The sequence below is a fragment of the Oncorhynchus mykiss genome, chromosome 5, assembly GCF_013265735.2.
Source record: "Oncorhynchus mykiss isolate Arlee chromosome 5, USDA_OmykA_1.1, whole genome shotgun sequence".
NCBI classification, from domain to species: Eukaryota; Metazoa; Chordata; class Actinopteri; order Salmoniformes; family Salmonidae; genus Oncorhynchus; species Oncorhynchus mykiss.
The window spans coordinates 69,802,136-69,825,061 of NC_048569.1; the positions used below are offsets into that span (position 1 = coordinate 69,802,136).

The 22,926-nt window shown below is 39.9% G+C and overlaps 1 protein-coding gene across 9 annotated transcripts in view; it reads left to right on the forward strand.

Moving 5' to 3' along the window:
- The window catches only part of mcf2l2 (MCF.2 cell line derived transforming sequence-like 2), a 111,101-nt gene that overhangs the window by 43,910 nt on the left and 44,265 nt on the right, over positions 1 to 22,926 (forward strand). For all 9 annotated transcript variants that reach the window (XM_021604105.2, XM_021604099.2, XM_021604106.2 and 6 more), the window contains exons 6-15: positions 2,141 to 2,257; positions 2,488 to 2,637; positions 3,015 to 3,139; positions 3,249 to 3,363; positions 8,219 to 8,338; positions 8,556 to 8,747; positions 17,938 to 18,129; positions 18,242 to 18,428; positions 18,781 to 18,887; positions 19,526 to 19,614. In XM_021604105.2, coding sequence (XP_021459780.2) covers positions 2,141 to 2,257; positions 2,488 to 2,637; positions 3,015 to 3,139; positions 3,249 to 3,363; positions 8,219 to 8,338; positions 8,556 to 8,747; positions 17,938 to 18,129; positions 18,242 to 18,428; positions 18,781 to 18,887; positions 19,526 to 19,614 — 1,394 coding nt within the window. The remainder of the gene's footprint in view (positions 1 to 2,140; positions 2,258 to 2,487; positions 2,638 to 3,014; positions 3,140 to 3,248; positions 3,364 to 8,218; positions 8,339 to 8,555; positions 8,748 to 17,937; positions 18,130 to 18,241; positions 18,429 to 18,780; positions 18,888 to 19,525; positions 19,615 to 22,926) is intronic.

Consider the following 22,926-nt stretch of genomic DNA (forward strand, 5'->3'; position numbering starts at 1 on the left):
AGTCATTTGGTTGCGCTATTAGATGAAGCACAGTGTTAACACATTATAAACACAAAATATCTGACATTGTATTCCCATTTGAACTTTATTGTGCTTTTAAATCGTTGAACACATAGTGATAACATATTGGAAATTAAAAAAACTTCTGTCTCTCTTTTTAAGTGGGTGAATAAAGGTTGAAATCTCATTGATCAACATCTCAACCAAAATGTACTCACATTTCTACGTTGAAACATTTCTACGTTGTTGCATCCACGTTAATTTAGAAGTGTTCAGAAACATATTATTTTCTTATTTACAATAAAAGTGACTCCAAAATGACACAATACATTATTTACCATGAATTTCTATTTAACACAACATAATCTGAAACACAACCAAAACAAAAGATTAACAACTCAACTCACCGAATAGCAATCAGTTATTTTTTATTTTATTATTTTACTAGGCAAGTCAGTTAAAAACAAATTCTTATTTTCAATGACGGCCTAGGAACAGTGGGTTAACTGCCTGTTCAGGGGCAGAACAACAGATTTGTACCTTGTCAGCTCGGGGGTTTGAACTTGCAACCTTCCGGTTACTAGTCCAACGCTCTAACCACTAGGCTACCCTGCCGTCCTTGTCATTAATCTCTCAGATCTGTTAGATGCTGCTCTGCCTTACCACTGAGACAGTTTATGGCTAGGGACTGTTCCTCAAACTCAACAGTAAGGGCCTTACAGTAAAGTGAGCTATCCCCAGAGCCTAGTGCTTATGCTGCCTCACTCTCGTTCCACCTGGCGCCTTCTCAGGATCGCCCAGGCCAGACCTTCCACTGTAGCCCACTATGAGGGGCCCCTATTTCCTGGGCCCCTCATAGTGGGCTACATAGTTAACTATGGATTAGATACCTCCAGCGCCCTTATCTAAACCCCTATTAGGCTGCCAATGCAATATTTTTTTTATATTACACTTTTATGAGAAGCATATAATTTAATAACCAGAAAAATTATGTCTTACCTTCTGCAAATATAAACAGTCTTTTGTTGCCCCCCTCAGGATGATCAGTCTCTCAATTGGTGTTTCAAAACTCTAACAGCTACTTAAAACGTCTATCAATAAGGGAACCTTAAGGATTCCTTGTAGAACGTTACTTTTACTTTGCCCTTAATATACCTATAGCTAAACATCATCATCACAACTAGTTTTAAACATGAACACTTATTTTTCCCTTCAAATCGTTGGGCCAGTAACCGAAAGGTAAAAATCTGTAATTCTTCCCCTGAGCAAGGCAGTGAGATTGTTCCCTGGGCGCCGAAGACATGGATGTCGATTAAGGCAGCCCCCCCACACCTCTCTGATTCAGAAGGGTTGGGTTAAATGTTGAAGACACATTTCAGTTGAAGGCATTCAGTTGTACAACTAACTAGGTATCTCCCTTTCCTTTTTTTTTAAAAATCCACCTTTACTATTCAAGTTTCACTCAATTCTAATCTCACCCCAACCTAACTTATTACTCCAGTTACATCTTAAACATTCAACATCCCATCCTCATCCGATTATTTCAACATTGTAACATTTCGCTATCTATCTCCAAATGTACTGTACCTTAAAACAAACATCTCATCCTTAACCATTTTACTGTATTACTTCAGTCACCCTTTAACATTCCCCAATGTTTCCAACCATATTTAACATTTAACATTCAATTATTATTTTAATACATTTCCGTCCCAATTCATTTCTTCTTCTTTTTCTTCTTTTCTAGGGTCAATGTACATTTTTCTCTCAATGTTCATTCTCCTTTGTGCGAGTGTAAGTGAAACTTCTTCATAAGTGTGAGTGTGTGAGTGGGGCCTTCCTGTCAGCATTTCCAGTCCTTGCTTTCTGCCACGAAAATGTCACAGAAAATTAGGCCTTAGCCTGTTATTCTTACAATACATAAGGTGATTTAATTTCTAAAAAGTTAAATATTTATGTATGAAAATACCCTCAAATATAAGGTGACATTCTGAACTGTCGCCTCATATGAAACATTTGATCTCAAATCCCAAATGCTGGAGTATAGAGCCAAATTAAACATTTTTAGTTCACTGTCCAAATACATAGGTGACTTTATAACATACAGTATTGTATGTGAATATCTTTTATGTCTTTGCAGATTGTGATGCTGAACTCCCTGTCTGACTTACATGGCTACGTAGATAAGGGCCAGCTAACATGTGAGCTTGGTGGGAACCTGGAGTACTGTCACAGTCAGTGGATCCACCACCGGACAGTGAGTCACCATGACATTTGACCTTTGGTCTAAACAGTCTTTACTCACTGGGAATTTCTTGTAACTGCAGGATCTTACAGAGAAGTGAATACTGAAATATTGCCAGTTTCCACATAATAATCCTTTTCTACCATATTTATTTTCTACTGGGATGTCGGTTTACTATAGATGTAATCCTAAAAATGTATGGGTCATGGCACAGTATAATCTGAGGTGTGTTTTGCTGACAGGCCATTGAGAACTTTGCTGTGACAGTGAAGACCACAGCCCAAATGCTGCAGAAGTTTGGCACAGATCTGTCTGAGACGGAGCTGCCTAATGACGTGCAGTACACCAAAGACCTGCTAACTACTCACACTGAGAAGCATGACAAACTAAAGGTGAGACACTGCTTCAGCATCAACACGGGGCTTCTGAACCTGGCTACCTATTAGGGTTCACTTGTACCCGTAGTTAGCATCTGAATATTCCCTATGTTGATGAGTGGTAGTATAGTATTAGTAGATTCACATACAGTAGTGAGATCAGTGGACTGGTTTCTATCATGGCCTGTTGCTTAGTAGTTTAACCACACTCATTAGCATCAATGGCCTAGATAACAAGCATAGCAAAGTATAGCATAGCAAGCATAGCAAGTATTCTATTCCAAAACCAGACTGTTGATCAGGAGCAGCCCGTGTCGCATGATCCCCCCCATAGGCAGGTGGGTTGCCTCCTGGCATAGCCTGGTATTTAATTAGTTGTATAAATTTGACAGGATGAACTGAAATTAGCGGTGCAACAGGGGACTACTCTGCTGGGCTGTATCAAAGAGCAGGCCGCGAAGTCTGAGAACCACAAACTAAACCCAGACGAGATGGAGAACCAGACTACAGTGGAAAGGTTGGTTTCTGGGACCTAGTTCAGATACTATATGTTTCTAATAAAACATGTTTTAATGTACAGTTCAGTACAAACATATACGTACAGTTCATGAGTGCATGGGTTTCAGGTTGTTGGCCCAGCTGGATGAGACAGAAAATGCTTTTCAACAGTTCTGGTCCAAACATTACCTCAAACTGGAGCAGTGCCTGCAGTTACGCCATTTTGAACATGACTTCCGAGAGGTATGTACATTTCTATCCCTGTCTGCTGACTACTATGGTCAGCAGGTTTTGCTTAATCATATAATAAAAGAGAGCTGGACAGAACACATCCTGGCTATTTGAGTTCCTCCAGAGAGAGCATGGCAGTCAAGGTCACTGAAATACATGGATATTATACTACATACACAATAAAACATTTAATTAAATGTAACTAAATGTAATTGAAAATGTAATCTACATAATCCCCAAAAGTACTTATTTATCATGAGGGCCATAAACAATAACTAGTAATGCTGCATACTCAATTGTTTTATTTTTTATAAATTGCTGAGGTGTAGTCACTTGAGGACACAAGACACAGTACAAATATGATTATATTCTATTTTATATGATGGATTTTCTATTCAAGAAAACTGTATGAATAAGGCTTGAAATTACTTTCTGCTTTCTAAATATAGCATAATCAAATTATAAAACAACTAACTATAAGATTTCACCTTCCTTATACCTGTAAAATACATTTGTATGTTTAGTGTTAGACAAAATGTGAGTATTTTCTAAAGATCTCTCTTGATCAAAACGTCTGCCCCCATCGCTGTGAATGTCTCGCAGAGCTCTAGTTTGGCTTTCCGAACTCGTTAGGAACTCGCCTTTCACCTCATATTAATCTTGTCTGTTTATGACAAACAGAAAGGGTTTTTTGTTTAAAATATATTAATTATTTTAGATGAATGCTATAAATCAATCTCTGAATGTGCTACCGTGATGAAACCGCTCTCTCCTACTGCGCTACGATGTAATGATTGCGATGTAGGCTCCAGCCAGGAGTTAATGTATAGTCGGAAGTGCAAATGAAATGGTAGGAGGAACATCCCAGCTTCAAGTGGTTTCACATCCACATCCTACGTCACACAGCAAAGCCCAGGCACTGTTTCTCTCTTCTCTCACAAAGTGAGGGTAGTGATAATAAAGTCAGAGCGTCCTCCTTGTATCCAGAATATGCTGTGGAGAAGATGATTCTGCAAGTGCCCTTCTGGATGCGCTCCAATTGGTCGGAGAGGGCTTGAGTTAAGGAGCTATTCCAAGCTGGTGCTGCGTGTTCTAGGCAGGGGTGGATGTAGCCTGTGTATGGCTACCAGGTCAGCCTGTGGGACATGGACACTTTTTAGTCTGTGTAAAACAACTTCTTGTTTCCTTTTCTAACAATGGACGTTACTTGTTCGTCCCACTGTAGATTATGTTGCACAAGGACAAGCACAAACTTTTTGACTGATTCACAGACTTGCAGGTCTTTCCCACTGATTGTAAGGGGACTTGGATGGGGCAGGTTTCTCACAAATTATATCAACAGGACCTTGCATTTGAGGGGGTTCAGGGCCATATGAGTTTCCTGGACCCTCCCCACTAAGCATTTACTGACAGGAACGTCTTTTGGACCAGTCTATGTTTGGCCCAAACATAGACGTCTATAATTGGTTCAGATTTGGTCCAGTCTGGTACGGCCTTGATTTGGCCAAAACATAGGCGTCTATAATTGGTTCAAATTTGGCCGATCTGGACCGGACCAAATCTGAACCAAACATTTCACAAGTTTGGACATCATAGTACAGCACAGTAGAGCACAGCAGAGTACATTACATTACAGTACTCAATACAGTATAGAAAAGTAAAGTATATTACAGTACAGAACAGTACAGTACAGTACAATACAAGAGTACAGTAAAGTTAAGAAAAGTATAGTGTAATGCATTGTACTCTACTCTAATGTACTCTACTGAATTAAACTGTACTGTACTCTACTGAATTAAACTATAGTGTACTGTGCTGTACTGAATAAAACTTGACTGTCCTGTACTGTACCATACATACCATACTGTTGTCGTGTCTTTGGCATCATTAACATGAAGACTTGTTTTATCAAATCAATTATCTCAAATTATTATTACATGATTAAACTAATCATGTAAATGTAATTAACTAGGAAGTCAGGGCACCAAGGAAAATCTTCAGATTACAAAGTTATAATTTTCCTATTATAACTTTTCAGATATTTTAATATCTGATCAATTAGTCTTTAAATTAATTAATTATTCTTTACCTCACGTTAGTCTCATTCCAAACGTCATAAGTTGTTGGTGATCTGCACGAACCCAGCCTTCACTATGAATGATCCATACATCAATTGGGGCGGCAGCGTAGCCTAGTGGTTAGAGTGTTGAACTAGTAACCCGAGCTGACAAGGTACAAATCTGTCGTTCTGCCCCTGAACAGGCAGTTAACCCACTGTTCCTAGGCCGTCATTGAAAATAAGAATTTGTTCTTAACTGACTTGCCTAGTTAAAGGTAAAAAAAATTATTTTGTCTTAATAATTTATTTACTAACTAAATAATCACAGAAATGCATAAACAAACAAACAAACAGTAGATTTGGTTACAAGGAAAAGATAGGAGATGTTCCCTAGTGGGCTAAGCCAAAATGGCGACTTGGTAGACAAAGGGAAGTGGGTGTGGACTGAGAAGGGCACAAAAGAGAATAATTATATTGATTGAAGTGCTAATCCTGTGCACATGAACGCTCACTTATTTGGGAATAATTGCAATCAATATATATTTACGCTCAGTGTGTCGTCGTGATCTCTGTTGGAATCGTCCGTCTTTCTGTTGGAAAGTTCATCTGATCGTCTCTGCTCCCATGAAGTCTCTCGTGGTTAGAATGGATACTTCAGAGTCCCATTCAGAAATGTTCTTATGGGATAGATGTTTCGGCAAGTTGTCGGTCTTCGCATTCAATGGTACATAATTCCTAGCTGCAGACTAGTAATTAGTATCGAAGAGTTGCTCTTATTCTGTCGGAATCGATAGTTTCAGAGTTTCAACAACCATTACAACCTTAGTTTATACTGAGATTTTTGTGGTCTCCACTCAACCTTAGCTCCTTCAGCTGACTGAGGTAGGCATAGTCTAAAGGAAATTCCTTCAGGTGGGGGTTAAATTCGTAACAGTAGAAAAGGGCTGTCCCATGTGGCCAGATCAATGTCTGTGCTCATGGGGCGGGCCAATGACTTAGTTAAACTTTAAAGGGAATACAATTCTCTCACATTAACGGTTTAAAATCACATTACACAATTCTACAAATAGTTTCATCTTTACTCATTAATTTTATACAATAATTAGATGCAAGCCTCATAACGGAGGCTCCTGTATAAACAGAGTTATGGTAATGTGGCTGTATCGTCTTTCCTGAGGTCACATTCAATTTTTCTTTAAGCTCTGTCGAGTTGGTTGTTGATCATTGCTAGACAAGGCTTCCTTCTTTTCACGCTGTCATTTAGGTTAGTATTGTGGAGTAACTACAGGACCATGTTGTTGATCCATTCTCAGTTTTCTCCAATTACAGCCATTAAACTCTTAACTGTTTTAAAGTCAGCATTGGCCTCATGATGAAATCCTTGAGCGGTTTCCTTCCTTTCTGGCAACTAAGTTAGGAAGGACACCTGTATCTTTGGAGTGACCGGGTGTATTGGTACATAATCCAAAGTGTATTTAATAACTTCACTATGCTCAAATGGATTATCAAAGCCTGCTTTTTTGTATACACATCTGCCAATAGGTGCCCTTCTTTGCTAGGCATTGGAAAACCACTCTGGTCTTTGTGGTTGAATCTGTGTTTGAAATTCACTGCTTGACTGAACGAACTTACAGATAATTGTATGTGTGGAGTACAAAGATGAGATAGCCATTAAAAAATCATGTTAAACACTACTATTGCACACAGAGTGAGTCCATTCAACTTATGTGACTTGTTAAGCACATTTTTACTCCTGAACTTATTTAGACTTGCTATAACAAATAGGTTGAATACTTATTGACTCAAGACATTTCAGCTTTTAATTTGTATTTAATTGGTAAACCTTTCTAAAAACATAAGTACAAATTGCCAATATGGGGTATTGTGTGTAGGTCAGTGACACAATCTCAATTTTTTTATTTTTTTATTCAGGCTGTAACAACAAAATGTTGAAAAAGTCAAGGGGTGTGAAGGCACGGTAAATCCCCAAATGGATGTAGCAACTGCAGATTCCTCCTTAAAAATATTATTGTGATATAATTCTTACTTCATTGAGAATGGAAAATACATATTTTCAATGTCACCTGACATTCAGCACATAAAATGCACCTGACGTCAATGTCTGGGATAGAAGTCTAAAAGCTTATTGGGATAGTATCTCTGCTGGTCTCATACCCAGTTGTATCAGACACTCTATTGCTGTGGTGTGGCCAATCTTATCAAAGGCCTTGGAAAGGTTTTGGTGATTATGGTGGATATTGTGGATGGAATGTCAGACTCATTGTATAGGCAGTCAAGCATACTGACCATGGCTTGGGTGGATGATCTGTTCGGCATGCTCCCAAATTGCCTAAGGTTTGGTGACATGTCCTCTTTAATCCAGGCAGCGGCAAAACTCTCTGATACTTTAGAGAGCTGTGGAGTTAGTGATATACAGTAGGCCTCAACTGGTCGGGGGTGGTATGTATCGGCAGCACTGTGTCCTCCTTCCACTGTGAAGGGAATTCCCTGAGGAATTGAGGATGTTGCTAACAGTGTGACTTAATTCACAGGCAAACTCACATATATTTTTGGGATGTAAGCCTTCAGGGCTGGATGCTTTGTGAAAAGCCGTTACAATGACAACACTTTGCTTGTCTAAAAATAGTTGCTTGCCCTTTACTTTTCTTACTTTTCTCAGTGTTATACATGCTTGTTTATGTTCACAATTACAGTATAACGCTTCCTCTCAAGCATATAAGTCAGAAAACACTGTACATGAATATGTGCCTGATCTGCAGTTGTCTCTGTGTCCTCTCCCCCTCCCAGGTGAAAGTGTCATTGGACAGTCTGATGGACACTCTGACTTTCCTGTCAGATATTGGGGACTGTGTCACCCGAGTGGAGATGTTACTGAACGACCTCAATACCTTAGAGGAGAAGGCTCAGGTCAGCTCAGTCACATAACATACGTCATATGAGATGTAACATCTAAACCTTTCAATTCCAATGATTGAGTACATTGCACAATGTCTCCACTATGGCTTCATTAGCATATGATCATCAGCCTTTGATTGTATTGTATGTGAGCCTAACATGGATGTGCCCCAGTGTGTTGGTCACGTGAGATGAATGGCTCTCTGTCTGTCTGTTGTGTGCGTGTCAGGAGTCGTTAGAGAAGGCCCAGCTCCATGCCCTACACGGGGACCAGCTGATCCAGAGCAACCACTATGCTGTGGACTCCATACGGCCCAAGTGTGTGGAGCTCCGACGCATCTGTGACAACTTCACCAATGAGGCCAAGAAGAAATATGACATCCTCTCCAAATCAAACCAAATACACAAAGGCATAGACAAGGTGAGGTGCATTACAGAGGAAGCTCCTCATCCCTATATTTCTGATAGAAAAAACACTGGCCTCTTAGAGAAATTGTTTGCATGCTCAATTGCATCATTTACACTTTCTCTAATAGATTCAAATAACACAGTTTGAAATCAAATCTAATTTTAGTTGGCACATGCTTTGTAAAAAACAGGTGTAGACTAACAGTGAAATGCTTACTTAAGGGCCCAACAATGCAGAGATATATTTTTTTTTAAAGAAAAATAGACAAATAACAACACGAGGAATAAATACACTATGAGTAACGTTAACTTGGCTATATACATGAAGTACCAGTTCCGAGTCGATGTGCAGTGGTATGAGGTAATTGAGGTATGTGGACACCTGCTTGTCGAACATCTCATTCCAAAATCATTGGCATTAATATGGAGTTGGTCCCCCCTTTTCTGCCATAACAGCCTCCACTCTTCTGGGAAGGCTTACCACTAGATGTTGGAACATTGCTGTGGGTACTTGCTTCCATTCAGTCACAAGGGCAATAGTGAGGTCGGGCACTGATGTTGGGCGAATAGGCCCATAGTCTGCGTTCCAATTCATCCCAAAGGTGTTTGATGGGGTTGAGGCCAGGGCGCTGTGCAGGCCAGTCATGTTCTTCCACACCGATCTCGACAAATAATTTTTGTATGGACCTTGCTTTGTGCACGGGGGGGCACTGTCATGCTAAAACAGGAAATGACCTTCCCCAAACTCTTGCCACAAAGTTGGAAGCACAGAATCACCTAGAATGTCATTGTATGCTGTAGCATTAAGATTTCCCTTCACTGGAACCTAGCTCGAACCTTGAAAAACAGCCCCAGACCATTGTTCCTCATCCACTAAACTTTATAGTTGCCAATATGCATTGGGTCAGGTAGCGTTCTCCTGGCATCCGCCAAACCCAGATTAGTCCGTCTGACTGCCAGATGGTGAAGCGCAATTCATCACTCCAGAGAACATGTTTCCACTGCTCCAGAGTCCAATGGCGGCGAGCTTTACACAACTCCAGCTGACGCATTGCGCAGGGTGGTCTTAGGCTTGTGTGTGGCTGCTCGGCCATGAAAACCCATTTCATGAAGCTCCCGACGAGCAGTTATTGTGCTGACGTTGCGTCCAGAGGCAGTTTGGAACTCGGTAGTGAGTGTTGCACCAGAGGACAGATTATTTTTTACATGCTTCAGCACTCAGCAGTCCCGTTCTGTGAGCTTGTGTGGCCTACCTGAGTCATTGTTGCTCTTAGACATTTCCACTTATGTGATAATGCCCGAGAAGCTGGTGTTTGGAGGATATATTGCCATGGGTGTTGTGGAAGGATGAAATAGTATGAATAAATTCATCAAAATAAAGATGGAAATATGTCAATCATTATTTTAATATGTTGTTAACCCGTTGTACAAAAGTGATATCTGTGCCAATATATCCTCCAAACACCAGCTTCGAGGGCACTATCACTTTTGTACAATGGTTTAACAACATATTAAAATAATGATTGCCATATTTTCATAAAAATCTTTATTTTGATTAATTTATTCATACTATTTCATTCTTCCACAATATATATTCCGAAACAAATCTAGAGTTGCTACCGAAGCCGGCTGGTCGTTTGGTTGCCAGAGATGCGACCCAGTCGTTCAGTATTGTTGTTCTGTATCTATGGTCATTTGTTCTAAATGTTCCATTGCCATATTGGCTGGGAACGTTCTTACCCCTTGCTTGCTAGCTAGCCTTCGACGGCTTACTTACGGTCACATCAAACAGTTCAGCCAGAATAACAACGAAGTAGCTGCATTTGCATTTGTTTAAGCTGTTTCCTAGTGACATTTATTTGGATACATCTACAACAATAAGAGAATGTGGACGATTTCACCTGACATAGAAACTGTGCTTTCTCGTCAGGGCACTGTTGTTCGGAGGAGTTAGCCAACAACACAGCTAACACAATCACTTCAAAAGTTTGGCCACGTCTACTCATTCAAGAATTTTTCTTTATTTTTTACAATTGTCTACATTGTAGAATAATAGTAAAGAGATCAAAACTATAAAATAACACAATGGAATCATGTAGTAACCAAAAAAAGTGTTAAACAAATCAAAATCTATTTTAGATTTTAGATTCTTCAAAGTAGACACCCTTTGCCTTGGGACAAGCGTTGCACACTCGTGTAATCAAATCAAATCAAAAGTTGTATTGGTCACATACACATGGTTAGCAGATGTTAATGCGAGTGTAGCGAAATGCTTGTGCTTCTAGTTCCGACCGTGCAGTAATATCTAACAAGTAATCTAACATTTCACATCAACTATCTTCTACACACAAGTTAAATGGATCAATGATAATATGTTCATATAAATATATGGATGAGCGATGGCCGTGCGGCATAGGCAAGAGTATATACATATGAGATGAGTAATGTAGGGTATGTAAACATTATATAAAGTGGCATTGTTTAAAGTGACTAGTGATACATTTATTACATCCAATTTTTTACTATAAAGTGGCTAGAGATTTAAGTCAGTATGTTGGCAGCTGCCACTCAATGTTAGTGATGGCTTTTTAACAGTCTGATGGCCTTGAGATAGAAGCTGTTTTTCCGTCTCTCGGTCCCAGCTTTGATGCTCCTGTACTGACCTTGCCTTCTGGATGATAGTGGGGTGAACAGGCACTGGCTCGGTTGGTTGTTGTCTTTGGTGACCTTTTTGGCCTTCCTGTGGCATAGGGTGCTGTCGGTGTCCTGGAGGGCAGGTAGTGTGCCCCCGGTGATGCTTTGTGCAGACCGCACTACCCTCTGGAGAACCTTGCGGTTGTGAGTGGAGCAGTTGCCGTACCAGGCGATGATACAGCCTGACAGGATGCTCTCGATTGTGCATCTGTAAAAGTTTGTGAGTGTTTTCGGTGACAAGGCAAATTTCTTCAGCCTCCTGAGGTTGAAGAGGCACTGTTGCGCCTTCTTCACCACACCGTCTGTGTGGGTGGAGCATTTCAGTTTGTCCATGATGTGTATGCCGAGGAACTTAAAACTTTCCACCTTGTCCACTACTGTCCAGTCGATGTGGATAGGGGGATGCTCCCTCTGCTGTTTCCTGAAGTCCACGATCATCTCCTTTGTTTTGTTGACGTTGAGTGTGAGGTTATTTTTCTGACACCACACTCCGAGGGTCCTCACCTCCTCCCTGTAGGCTGTCTCGTCGTCGTTGGTAATCACCTGGGGGCGGCCCTTCAGAATGTCCAGGACCCAGTTGCACAGGGTGGAGTCGAGTTTAATGACAAGTTTGGAGGGTACTATGGTGTTAAATGCTGAATAATGAACAGCAATCCCTATCTCACAGCAGACTGGGATAGGGATTGATTGAATATGTCCGTAAACACAACAGCCAGCTGGTCTGCGCATGCTCTGACGACGTGGCTAGGGATGCCATCTGGACCGGCAGCCTTGCGAGGGTTAATACGTTTAAATGTTTTACTCACGTTGGCCGCGGTGAAGGAGAGCCCATAGGTTTTGGTAGCGGGCCGTGTCAGTGGCACTGTATTGTCCTAATAGCGAGCAAAGACGTTGTTTAATTTGTCTGGGAGCAAGACGTCGGTGTCCGCAACGGGGCTGGTTTTCTTTTTGTATTCCATTATTGACTGTAGACCCTGCAAAATACGTCTTGTGTCTGAGCCGTTGAATTGCGACTCTACTTTGTCTCTATACGGACGCTTAGCTTGTTTGGGGGAACAGGGAATAGCTACACTGTTTTTTTTCAGTCATTTTGGTTGCCTTGCCATGATTATTAGCAGTGGTTCACACTTTCAGTTTTGCGCGAATGCTGCCATCAATCCACGGTTTCTGGTTGGAGAAGGTTTTAACTGTCACCGTGGGTACAACATCTCCGATGCACTTGCTAATAAACTTGCTCATCGAGTCAGCCTATACATCAATGTTGTTGTCTGAGGCTATCCGGAACATATCCCAGTCCCGTGACAGAAGCAATCTTGAAGCGTGGAATCCGATTGGTCGGACCAGCGTTGAACAGACCTGAGCACAGGCGTTTTTGTCTATAGGCAGGGAGCAACAAAATGGAGTTCTGGTCAGATTTGCCGAAAGGAGGGCTATGTATGCGTTGTGGAAGTTAGAGTAGCAATGATCCAGAACGCTGCCAGCCCAAGTTGCGTATTTGATATGCTGATAAAATTTAGGGAGCCTTGTTTTCAGATTAGCTTCGTTAAAATCCCCAGCTACAATAAATGCAGCCTCAGGATATTTGGTTTCCAGTTTACATAGAGTCCAGTAAAGTTCTTTCAGGATCGTCGAGGTGTCTGCTTTGGGGGGTGTCATGTCTTTGGCTATGCCGGATTAAGTGATATGACATGCTATTCTATAAAATAATTTCTCTGTAATTAATATTACCTGATTAAGCTAATCATGTAAATGTAATTAACTAGAAAGTCGGGGCACCACGAAATAATGTTTATAGAGCTGTTATCTTCCGAATAAACTCTTAAAGACCTGGTAATCTTTTATATCAATAGCAGTCAATATTTAATCGTCACCTTGTTGTAAGTTGTAAATTCTTCACGAACGCTGGCTAACAAGTTGAATCAGCAATACAAAACTTTGGTTTAATTATTTATTTACTAAATAACTAAATAATTACACAGAATTACATAAACACAGAATGGATCATTCATTGATTACTAATTATCTCCTACAAGAAAACGTCCCTGGGGGACGGAACCTTTATGACGGCTGGTTACACAAAGGGGGTTAGGCTTGAATGAAAGCGCGGGAGGACTGAAGAACAAAGGGAGAAGCTATGCTATCGTAAATACAGAATCTTATGCATTCTGAATATTCACCCATTTGGAAAAGGAAAATGCAATAAATATTTACTCTGAGCTGCGCTTCAATAGGTTGGTTGTAGATGAAAGGCCGTGTTGCCTGACCGAGATCTTCCTTGTCCTTGGAAGAGTGACTCTGGTGGTAAACTGGATACGTTGTAGTATCGTCGTTGTGTGGTAGACTGGATACGTTGTCCGTCCTTTCCTAGCCCGCGTTTACAGCGGCTGCTGCTAACTCAACGGCTAGGAGGTATCACTTCTGGAGTGAATAAGAGTTCAAAGTTCAAACCAAGTTGCCATACTTTTAGCTCATGCTATATTCTGGCTGGTATAGTCGAAATTCATCCTTTCGGTGTGTTGATCGTCAGCTTCACGTTGAAATTCAATGCTAATTTCATTAGATTATTATCTGAGCCCTTTCAACGTGGGGGACCATAGTCCTCTCGTCCTCGGATCAAAAAGTTACATTTTCGTCAATGGCTTTATATAGGAGAGGAGAGAAGGCCGTGTTTCATAGTTTATAACCAATGTCTCTTCACATGGGCGGGGACACTGAGTGAGCAGAGCCTTAACCTTATGAAAACCCAATTCTCTCATTTGGAAGCTGAAATTACATTTAATCTTTTCACAAATAGTTTCATATTTAAACATTTAAATTGCACAACAATTCCATGTGAATCTGATACCTATAATGTGTAGACTTTCCAAGATCCAGTTTATATCATCCTATCATTAGTAAGAATGTCTAAGATGCCAACTGATCTGGCATCATATTCATTAAGTACCAACGCATATTTTCAACTGTTTGGATTATCGAAATATGGCTCCTTTCCCCCCACCTTTTGATGTTCCCAGACTCTATATGTTTAACAAAGGTTTTTCAAGAGTCCTTCTGTAGAGTCAAGAGAGAGGAAAGGGAGAAAGGTATTTATGGGTGTGGTCATAAACCTCACCCACAGGCCAACATCATGACAGGGGGATATACACGGCTGTGATTATAATCGCAGAGAATTCTCTTGGTAGATAATGTGGTCGGCATTTGATTGTAAGGAATTCTAGGTCAGGTGAACAAAAGGACTTGAGTTCCTGTATGTTGTTATGATTACACCACGACACGTTAATCATAAGGCATACACCCGCGCCCTTCTTCTTACCAGAGAGATGTTTGTTTCTGTCGGTGCGATGCGTGAAGAAACCAGGTGGCTGTACCGACTCTGATAACATATCGCGAGTGAGCCATGTTTCCGTGAATCAGAGAATTTTACAATCTCTGATGTCTCTCTGGAAGGCAACCCTTGCTCGTATTCCGTCTACCTTGTTGTCAAGAGACTGAACATTAGCGGGTAGTATACTTGGGAGCGGTGAGCGATGTGCCCGTCTACGGATCCTGACCAGAAGACCACTCTGTCTGCCCCTTCTGCGGCGCCGTTGTTTTGGGTCGCCTACTGGGATCAGATCCATTGTCCTGGGTGGTGGTCCGAACAGAGGATTCGCTTTGGGAAAGTCGTATTCCTGGTCGTAATGTTGGTAAGTTGACGTTGCTCTTATATCCAATAGTTCTTCCCGGCTGTATGTAATAAGACTTAAGATTTCCTGGGGTAACAATGTAAGAAAAATTAATTAAAAAAATGAAATGCTGCATAGTTTCCTAAGAAAGCAAACGCGAAGCGAGGCGACCATCTCTGTCGGCGCCATCTTTAGCATCCACTTCAGCGGACAACTTCCGTTTTGAGCGTGTCACTGGTACTTCCTGTTTGAGTTTTTGCTTGTAAGCAGGAATCAGGAGGATAGAGTAATGGTCCGATTTGACAAATGGAGAGTGAGATAGAGCTTTGTACGCATCTCTGTGTGTGGAGTAAAGGTGATCTAGAGTTTTTTTCGCCTCCAGTTGCACAGGTGACATGCTGGTAGAAATGAGGTCAAATAGATTTCAGTTTTCCTGCTTTAAAGTGACCGGCCACTAGGAGCACCGACTCCGGGTGAGCATTTTCTTGTTTGCTTATGGCTCTATACAGCTTGTTGAGTGCGGTCTTAGTGCCAGCATCAGTTTGTGGTAAACAAACAGCTATAAAGAATATAGATGCAAAGTCTCTTTGGAAATACTGTGGTCTACTGCCTATCATGAGGTATTCTTTAATCTTCCATGTAGGTGATAACCACATACCAAACCAAGAACTTGTTGTATACAGTACAACATGCCTGAATGAAGATTTACATATTGTTTAAATGCCACCACAAACACTCAGTGCATGTATTCATGGCAGCCCAAAAAATGACCAATAAAAAAAGAAACAAAATAATGTATCTTTCGTCTCTGTGTTTCATAAATGTCCTTCAATTCGCACGAGGGTGAATGTATCTCACCAGAGTAAGCATCCAAGTGAACTTAACAGCTCCACTTTGTCTCTTTATGTGTAGCCCATGTATCTAATGCTCTCTGGCCAAAAATACTATGATATTGTTGCAGCACATAACATTGCATGAAAGGGAAGCCGATGAGCATTTGGCCTCCCTTGATAAAAAAAAATTGCCAATCAGCATTGAGCTAAACAGAGTGAGCTCAGCTGTAAATGGTCCTAAGGCACCAAAAGAAAGTGTTAAGGGAAGCCAATTTGGATTTAGCTTCATACCAATCACATCACATTAGAAGCCAAACATCATTGACAGAACTGGAATTGTTTAATATTTTTGTTTCTGTGTTCTCCAGTGGCTAGCTAGCTAAAATCGTCTTTTTCCTAAATTAGCAATGGATGGAGATAGGGATTTTAACATGTGGTTTTACTTCATTCTCCGTACTGGCCAATGATTATAACATAAATTCTGATCCAACCATAAATTCATACGTTGTGCCCCTGGCATGAGAGGATTGAAGTTCAACTTGTATCTAGATGTAGTAAAGTTAAGCTAATGTTAACTAGCTTGCCTGGAACATCGTTGCTCATAAAAGGAAGTTAGGCTAGCGAGCAAGCATTTTAGCAAGGTAGCCTAGGACAATAAAAACTAAAAGCATTGTTACGTTCTCCCGCAAGAAAACTAAAAATGTCGCTCAAACAGAAGGTGGAACTAACAAAGAGTCACTGACCAACAACCAGAATGAAACAGATGGGGTTTTAGGAGGGATTCTGAAAGACACTCATGGGGGTGTCCACTGAAAGTTGACTAGCAACAACTGGAACCCACCATGAGCGCCCACTAAATTTGCCCAAGAAGAGGCAAACAAAAGAAAAACCCACACCAAACTTAAAGACAGGAAGCAAACCAAAAAGGTGGAGCAAAACAAAATCAGAGAAATCAGACAAAGGAATGTTTTTCTAGAAATCAAAATAATAATAACTAAAGTTGTTGACACTCCACATCTCTCAAGACAACTGCACCCCTCTGAAATAACACCTGGGCCAACCAGGTGAAACACCTTCCATCTAACAAGATGACCAACCAGAACAGGCGTAACACAGACTAACACCAATTGGTGTGCCCCTCGTGCTAATGTCCAAGCTCAAAATATAAAATGGAAAAACCAAAGCCTGTAACAGCGTATATGACAGTCATAGACTGTTTAGGCAACATGAAAGAGGAGGATGGCATTGGCGTTTCTCTACAGGTAGGGTGAGTCAACATGTTATTTTCTACCACACACACACACACACACACACACACACACACACACACACACACACACACACACACACACACACACACATATAAATCAGTACCATGGACAGCCCACATCATATTTAGCTTATGTTGATTGGAATAAATCATTTTTGGTATGTTTTAGTTATCACTGTATTAGACTAAGCATAGGTAATTAGATTATGTTGAAATGGTGCTGGAATAGTGGAGGCAGCGCCTGGTTAATATTTGCGACTTGCAGGACCTCTCAGTGGTTTTAAATCAATAGTTGTTTAGTAGTCTGAAAATGTTGGAAACATTAACTTGCTTGACTGTGCTGTAGGTAATGTAACTGTTTGTTACATGCATTATGTTTTGTGGACTTCACAGGGCAGATGTTGCTCCCTGGTTTTGTGATGAAACAAAAGTGTGGTTGAATTTATTTTGCCACTGTGTCTTCTTATTATCTTGGTCACGGTGTCAAGGCATATTAACTAACAGGTTATAGAGCGAACAACACAATTATCACAACACATAGGTTGTAATAATGCTTTTTTCCCCCTGGCTTGGCTTCCCCAGTGATTTTACCCACACACCACTACTGCAAATGCTATGTATAGTTGTTCAAAAGAGATAGTACCATGGCAATGAGCATAGATATATACTACTGATGTGGAGCTTCGACAGTACATACTGTAGTTATTGTTTATTCATCCATGTGTTCTCTGGTGGTTGCAGGTGAACCAGTGGTGTGAGTCGGGGGTGTATCTGCTGGCCTCTCAGGCAGTGGACAAGTGCCAGTCCCAGGATGGAGCTGAGGCAGCGCTGCAGGACATTGAGAAGTTCCTGGAGACGGCCAAAGAGAACCAACTGAGTGACCTCAAGAACATCCACAACCAGTATGAGCTAGTCCTCAACGCTGAAGTCAAGGTATGTGCAGTGGTCCCTTAACTCACTCATGGAATCCTAGTTCCTGGAGTTGTCAGCCTACTGATTAACAATTGTTCTATTTTTTTACCACTTGTATTATGCTTTCCTTCAGGCTAATGTAAAGAAGGCTCTAAAAAGGTTGGACGATGTACAGGAGATGTTTGAGAAGAGACAGGTCAGTCTGAAGAAGCTTTCGGCCAAACAGACACGGCCCGTCCAGCCTGTGGCACCCCGGCCTGAGTCCTCTCCCAATCGCCCCGCGCTCTCCAAAACACCCAGGACCACCGGCCCTGCCCCTGGTAAGTCTCCCCCACGTTGACCTAACCACAAACTTTACCTGCCCTCAACACAAGACCATCGATGTAGAGCCTATTCATTGCTATTCAAACTTAAAGATAGTCTATATACTATACTTTACTTGCCAGGAAGTAGTCATTTTCTAGTTTTAGACAAAGCATATGTTTAAAACCTTACATCCTGATGCCTTAGACTTGTAAAGGAAGTTTATTGTATTCACTGCGGTACTACGACAGGAAGAGGACATGGCTTTGGGCCAGGGCCTTCTGCTGTTGTTCCACACATAGAGAATGGAAACAGGACTTATGTTTCTCTTTCTTCTTTTTCCCATCACTGTTCTGTAACCATTACCAGCACTCAGTCGAAGGACCTCAGAGAACTACAGTGCCACAAAGCAGCCCACGGAGGCTGAGCTCGCCAAAAAGAAAAATTTAAGTCGCAAAGTCAAAGGGAGCCTCAAGGTAAGATCTGATGAACTCTAGACAATTGAACCTGAATGGTTCAAACTCATCTACAACAACCATATTTTTTTTTTTTGGCTAGCCACTGGCCCATTTTTATGACAGTGTTCCGCCAATATAGTTATTTTATCATTTATTAAAACAGAACTCTTGGTCAATGGGAGTCTGGGAGAGAAAGTCATTGGGGTGTCCAGTTTTACTATCTTCTGTTTCCTGCCTTTCCCCAGCTGAAACATGTGGAGAAAGAAAACCTAGAGCCCTAGTTTAAATCAATTATACACATTTTTCCCTGACAACATCATGTCTGTCTGATGAATATCAATAATGTGCCATACTAGTCATGATAAGCATCTCATCTTATCTAACACCATTTACATTTTTGTCATTTAGCAGACACTCTTATCCAGAGCAACATACAGGAGCAATTACGGTTAAGTGCTTTGCTCAAGGGCACATCGACAGATGCTTCACCTAGTTGGCTCTGGAATTCAAACCAGCAACCTTGCAGTTATGGCACAACGCTATTGGACTAGGAGTGTGATATTTGAAAGGAAATAGGGGCCTCCAAGGTATATGTGTGTGACCCTTCCTCCACCTACAGTATCCATGACTGCATCACTCTGTGTTTCTGTCCCCAGATTGAGGTAATGCACGAGGCAAGCCAGGGAGGCTCCAGCCACATCCTGGTGACGAACGAGACAGAGGAGAGTCTTTCAACCAGGCGGAGGTAAATGGATATTATCTCTTCTCTGCCCTTCTACAATATGTAATGTAAAATCTTCTGAGAAAGAGAACCGTCCTTTCTTTCTCTTTCTCTCTGCTCTCTGTCAAAGTTGATACAGAGCAACTGCTGAATGTACTCACAAAGTTGCTAAGGATAGGGTTTATGATGTCAACATCTACAATGGACTACCATTCCCTCAGTAACTGAGGAGAATCTGTCCTACACCCAACTGTAGCTGAGGTGCAGGAGATGAGGAGCCACATATAGCCAACGTGTGTCAATGCAGTCAGACATGATGAGCAACACTTGGGTTAAAACACAGTGCCAGGAGGCACATTGGTTTGATGCATTTGCCTGATACCAGCTGTATTTCTGTATTTTTAAAGTTATATATCTTGAAAATGTGATTGCTGCCATGCAAAACATGTTGGGACTATATCAACAATGGACTAATGAAACTAATATCAAAATATAATTTTGGGGTGGAATTTTTTAAGTGAAAAATGTACTGATGTGTAAATGTTTTACATTATTATTTTTAGATAGTTTGAAATGTTTTATCATGTATTTTTAACATGAAATATAAACACTTAACAAAACAAGAATCAGGTGTCACAACCAGGACAGACCTAAAATAATATGAGAACTATACTGAACAAAATTATAAACGCAACATGCAACAATTTCTATGATTTTACAGAGGTACAGTTCATATAAGGAAATCAGTCAATTGAAATAAATAAATTAGAACCTAATCTATGGATTACACCTTAAGTACATTTTATGTATATTTCTCATAAATTAGAAATATACTAAAATGGTATTTGAATATTTACAAAAAAAAGTGTATTTATAATGTGTTTCAAGCATACTTTCACAAATACACTTCTACTCATTAACCACATTAGCTATTGTAATTAGCTATGTAAAGGTTACCTTGATTGACCGAGGCATCTTCTCAGACAATTTTAACATGCTATTTACAAAGGAGTTGTGGCTGGAGCAGAAATTTTTAAGGGATGTTTTTTTGAACTGTGCACCCTTGGCATTTCACACTTTAGTGGTTCACATTTCGGAAATAAATGAACATTTCAATAAAATGTGTAATCTGTAATTAAAAGTACATTATTCAGTTTGAAAATATTTGAATAAACTGAATATGAGAAACAATATCATAGTATAAATCAAAACTTCAGCTGCAGAAAAGGATGCTGGGAAATATGCAAATTCTTTGTGCACGTTCGTTTTTGAAAGTATACTTTAAATACAGGACCAGTCAACGCCTACTCGTTCAAGGGTTTTTCTTTGTTTTTACTATTTTCTACATTGTAGAATAATAGTGAAGACATCAAAACTATGAAATAACACATATGGAATCATGTAGTAACCAAAAAAGTGTTAAACAAATCAAAATATATTTAATATTTAAGATTCTTCAAAGTAGCCACCCTTCGCCTTGATGACAGCTTTGCAAAGGTATTCATACCCCTTGGATTTATTCACATTTTGATTTAACAAAGTGGGACTAAAACAAATTTAATTGTAATTTTTGGTCAACAATCTACATAAAATACTCTGTCAAAGTGGAAAGATTTCTATACCTTTTTTTGTATTCAGCTTCCTGAGTTCAATACATGCTAGAAACACCTTTGGCAGCGATTACATAGGTGAGTCTTCTTGTGCAATATTAGCCCTATATTATTTTCATAATTCTTCAAGCTCTGTCAAGATGTTGGTGCTCATGGCTACACAGCTATTTTAAAGCAAGCAGATTTATGTCAAAACTGTAACTTGGCCCCTCAGGAACATTCACTGTCTTCTTGGTAAGCAACTCCAGTGTAGATTTGGCCTTGTGTTGTAGGTTATTGTCCTAATGAAAGGTGCATTCCTCTCGCAGTATATGTTATAAAGCAGACTGAAGCAAGTTTTCTTTTAGGATGTTGCTTGTGCTTAGCTCTATCCCGTTACTTTTTAACTGGAAAAACTCCCCAAAACTTGCCGATGTCAAGCATACCCATACCATGATGTAGCCACCAACCACCACGCTTGAAAATAAGGAGGCAGTTACTCAGTGATGTGTTGTGTTGGATTTGCCCCAAACATAAGGCTTTGCTTTTAGGCCATTTTATCCCCCAGTATTACTTTATATATTTTGTATCCATGTAACGTATTATTATTTTAAAATCATTATTGTGGAGTCACTAAAACGTTGTTGATCCATCCTCGGTTTTCTCTCATCACAGCCATTGAACTCTGTTTTAACATCACCAATGGCTTCATGGTAACATCCCTGAGCAGTTTCATTACTGTCCTGCAGCGCAGTTCAGAAGGACGACTGTATCTTTGATGTGCCTGGTGGTTTAATACATCATCCACAACATAAGTATTAACTTGACCATGATTAAATAGATATTTCATTTCTGATTTGATATTGTTACCGATCTACCAATCACTGCCCCTTTTATGAAGCTTTTGAAGGGCAGCCTGGTCTTTGTAGTTGAATCTGTGCTTGAAATTCAAAACTTGACTGAGGGACTTTACAGATGTTGTATGTATGGAGGACATAGGAAGGGTTACTCATTCAGAAATCATGTCAACCACTATTATTTCACACAGAATCCATGTAACTTATTATGTGATTTGTTACGCCAAAAACTAATTTAGACTTGCCTAAACAAAAGGGCTGAATACTTATGCAACGACTATATTTTAGTTATCTAATTTTTATTAATCTTAATTTTTGTTTTGGACTTTTTCTTCCACTTGAAGGAATCCAGGGGGTATGAATACTTTTGCAAGTTACTGTATACTTATAGTGCACTTGATCACTCACAAGCAGAGTTACATAAAATAAATTCTTAAACTTAAATACAACTCCAAGTGTATTTTGAATGAATATACTAAATTAGAATTAAAATGTTTGAAATTGAAGTACAGTTTTAATGAGTGTGTTTAAGTTTAATGATAGTGAACATGGTATACTTAAATATTGAAAAACAATTCATTTAAAGCACACTTTTAATAAGGATATTAAAAGTTGATGATAGTATGTTTATAATATACTAAAAGACTGAAAAAAACAATGAATGTAAAGTACACTTTTAATAAGTGTATTGAAGTGTGATGATAGCATATTTATAATATATTAAGACTGAAAAAACAATTAAAGTACACATTTAATAAAAATGTTGAAGTGTAATGATAGTATATTTATAGTACACTTAAGATATACTAGAAAAGTACATCACATATTTGAAGTACTGTATATTATTAGATTTGATTTGTATATTTAAGTATACTTGCAACATATTAAAA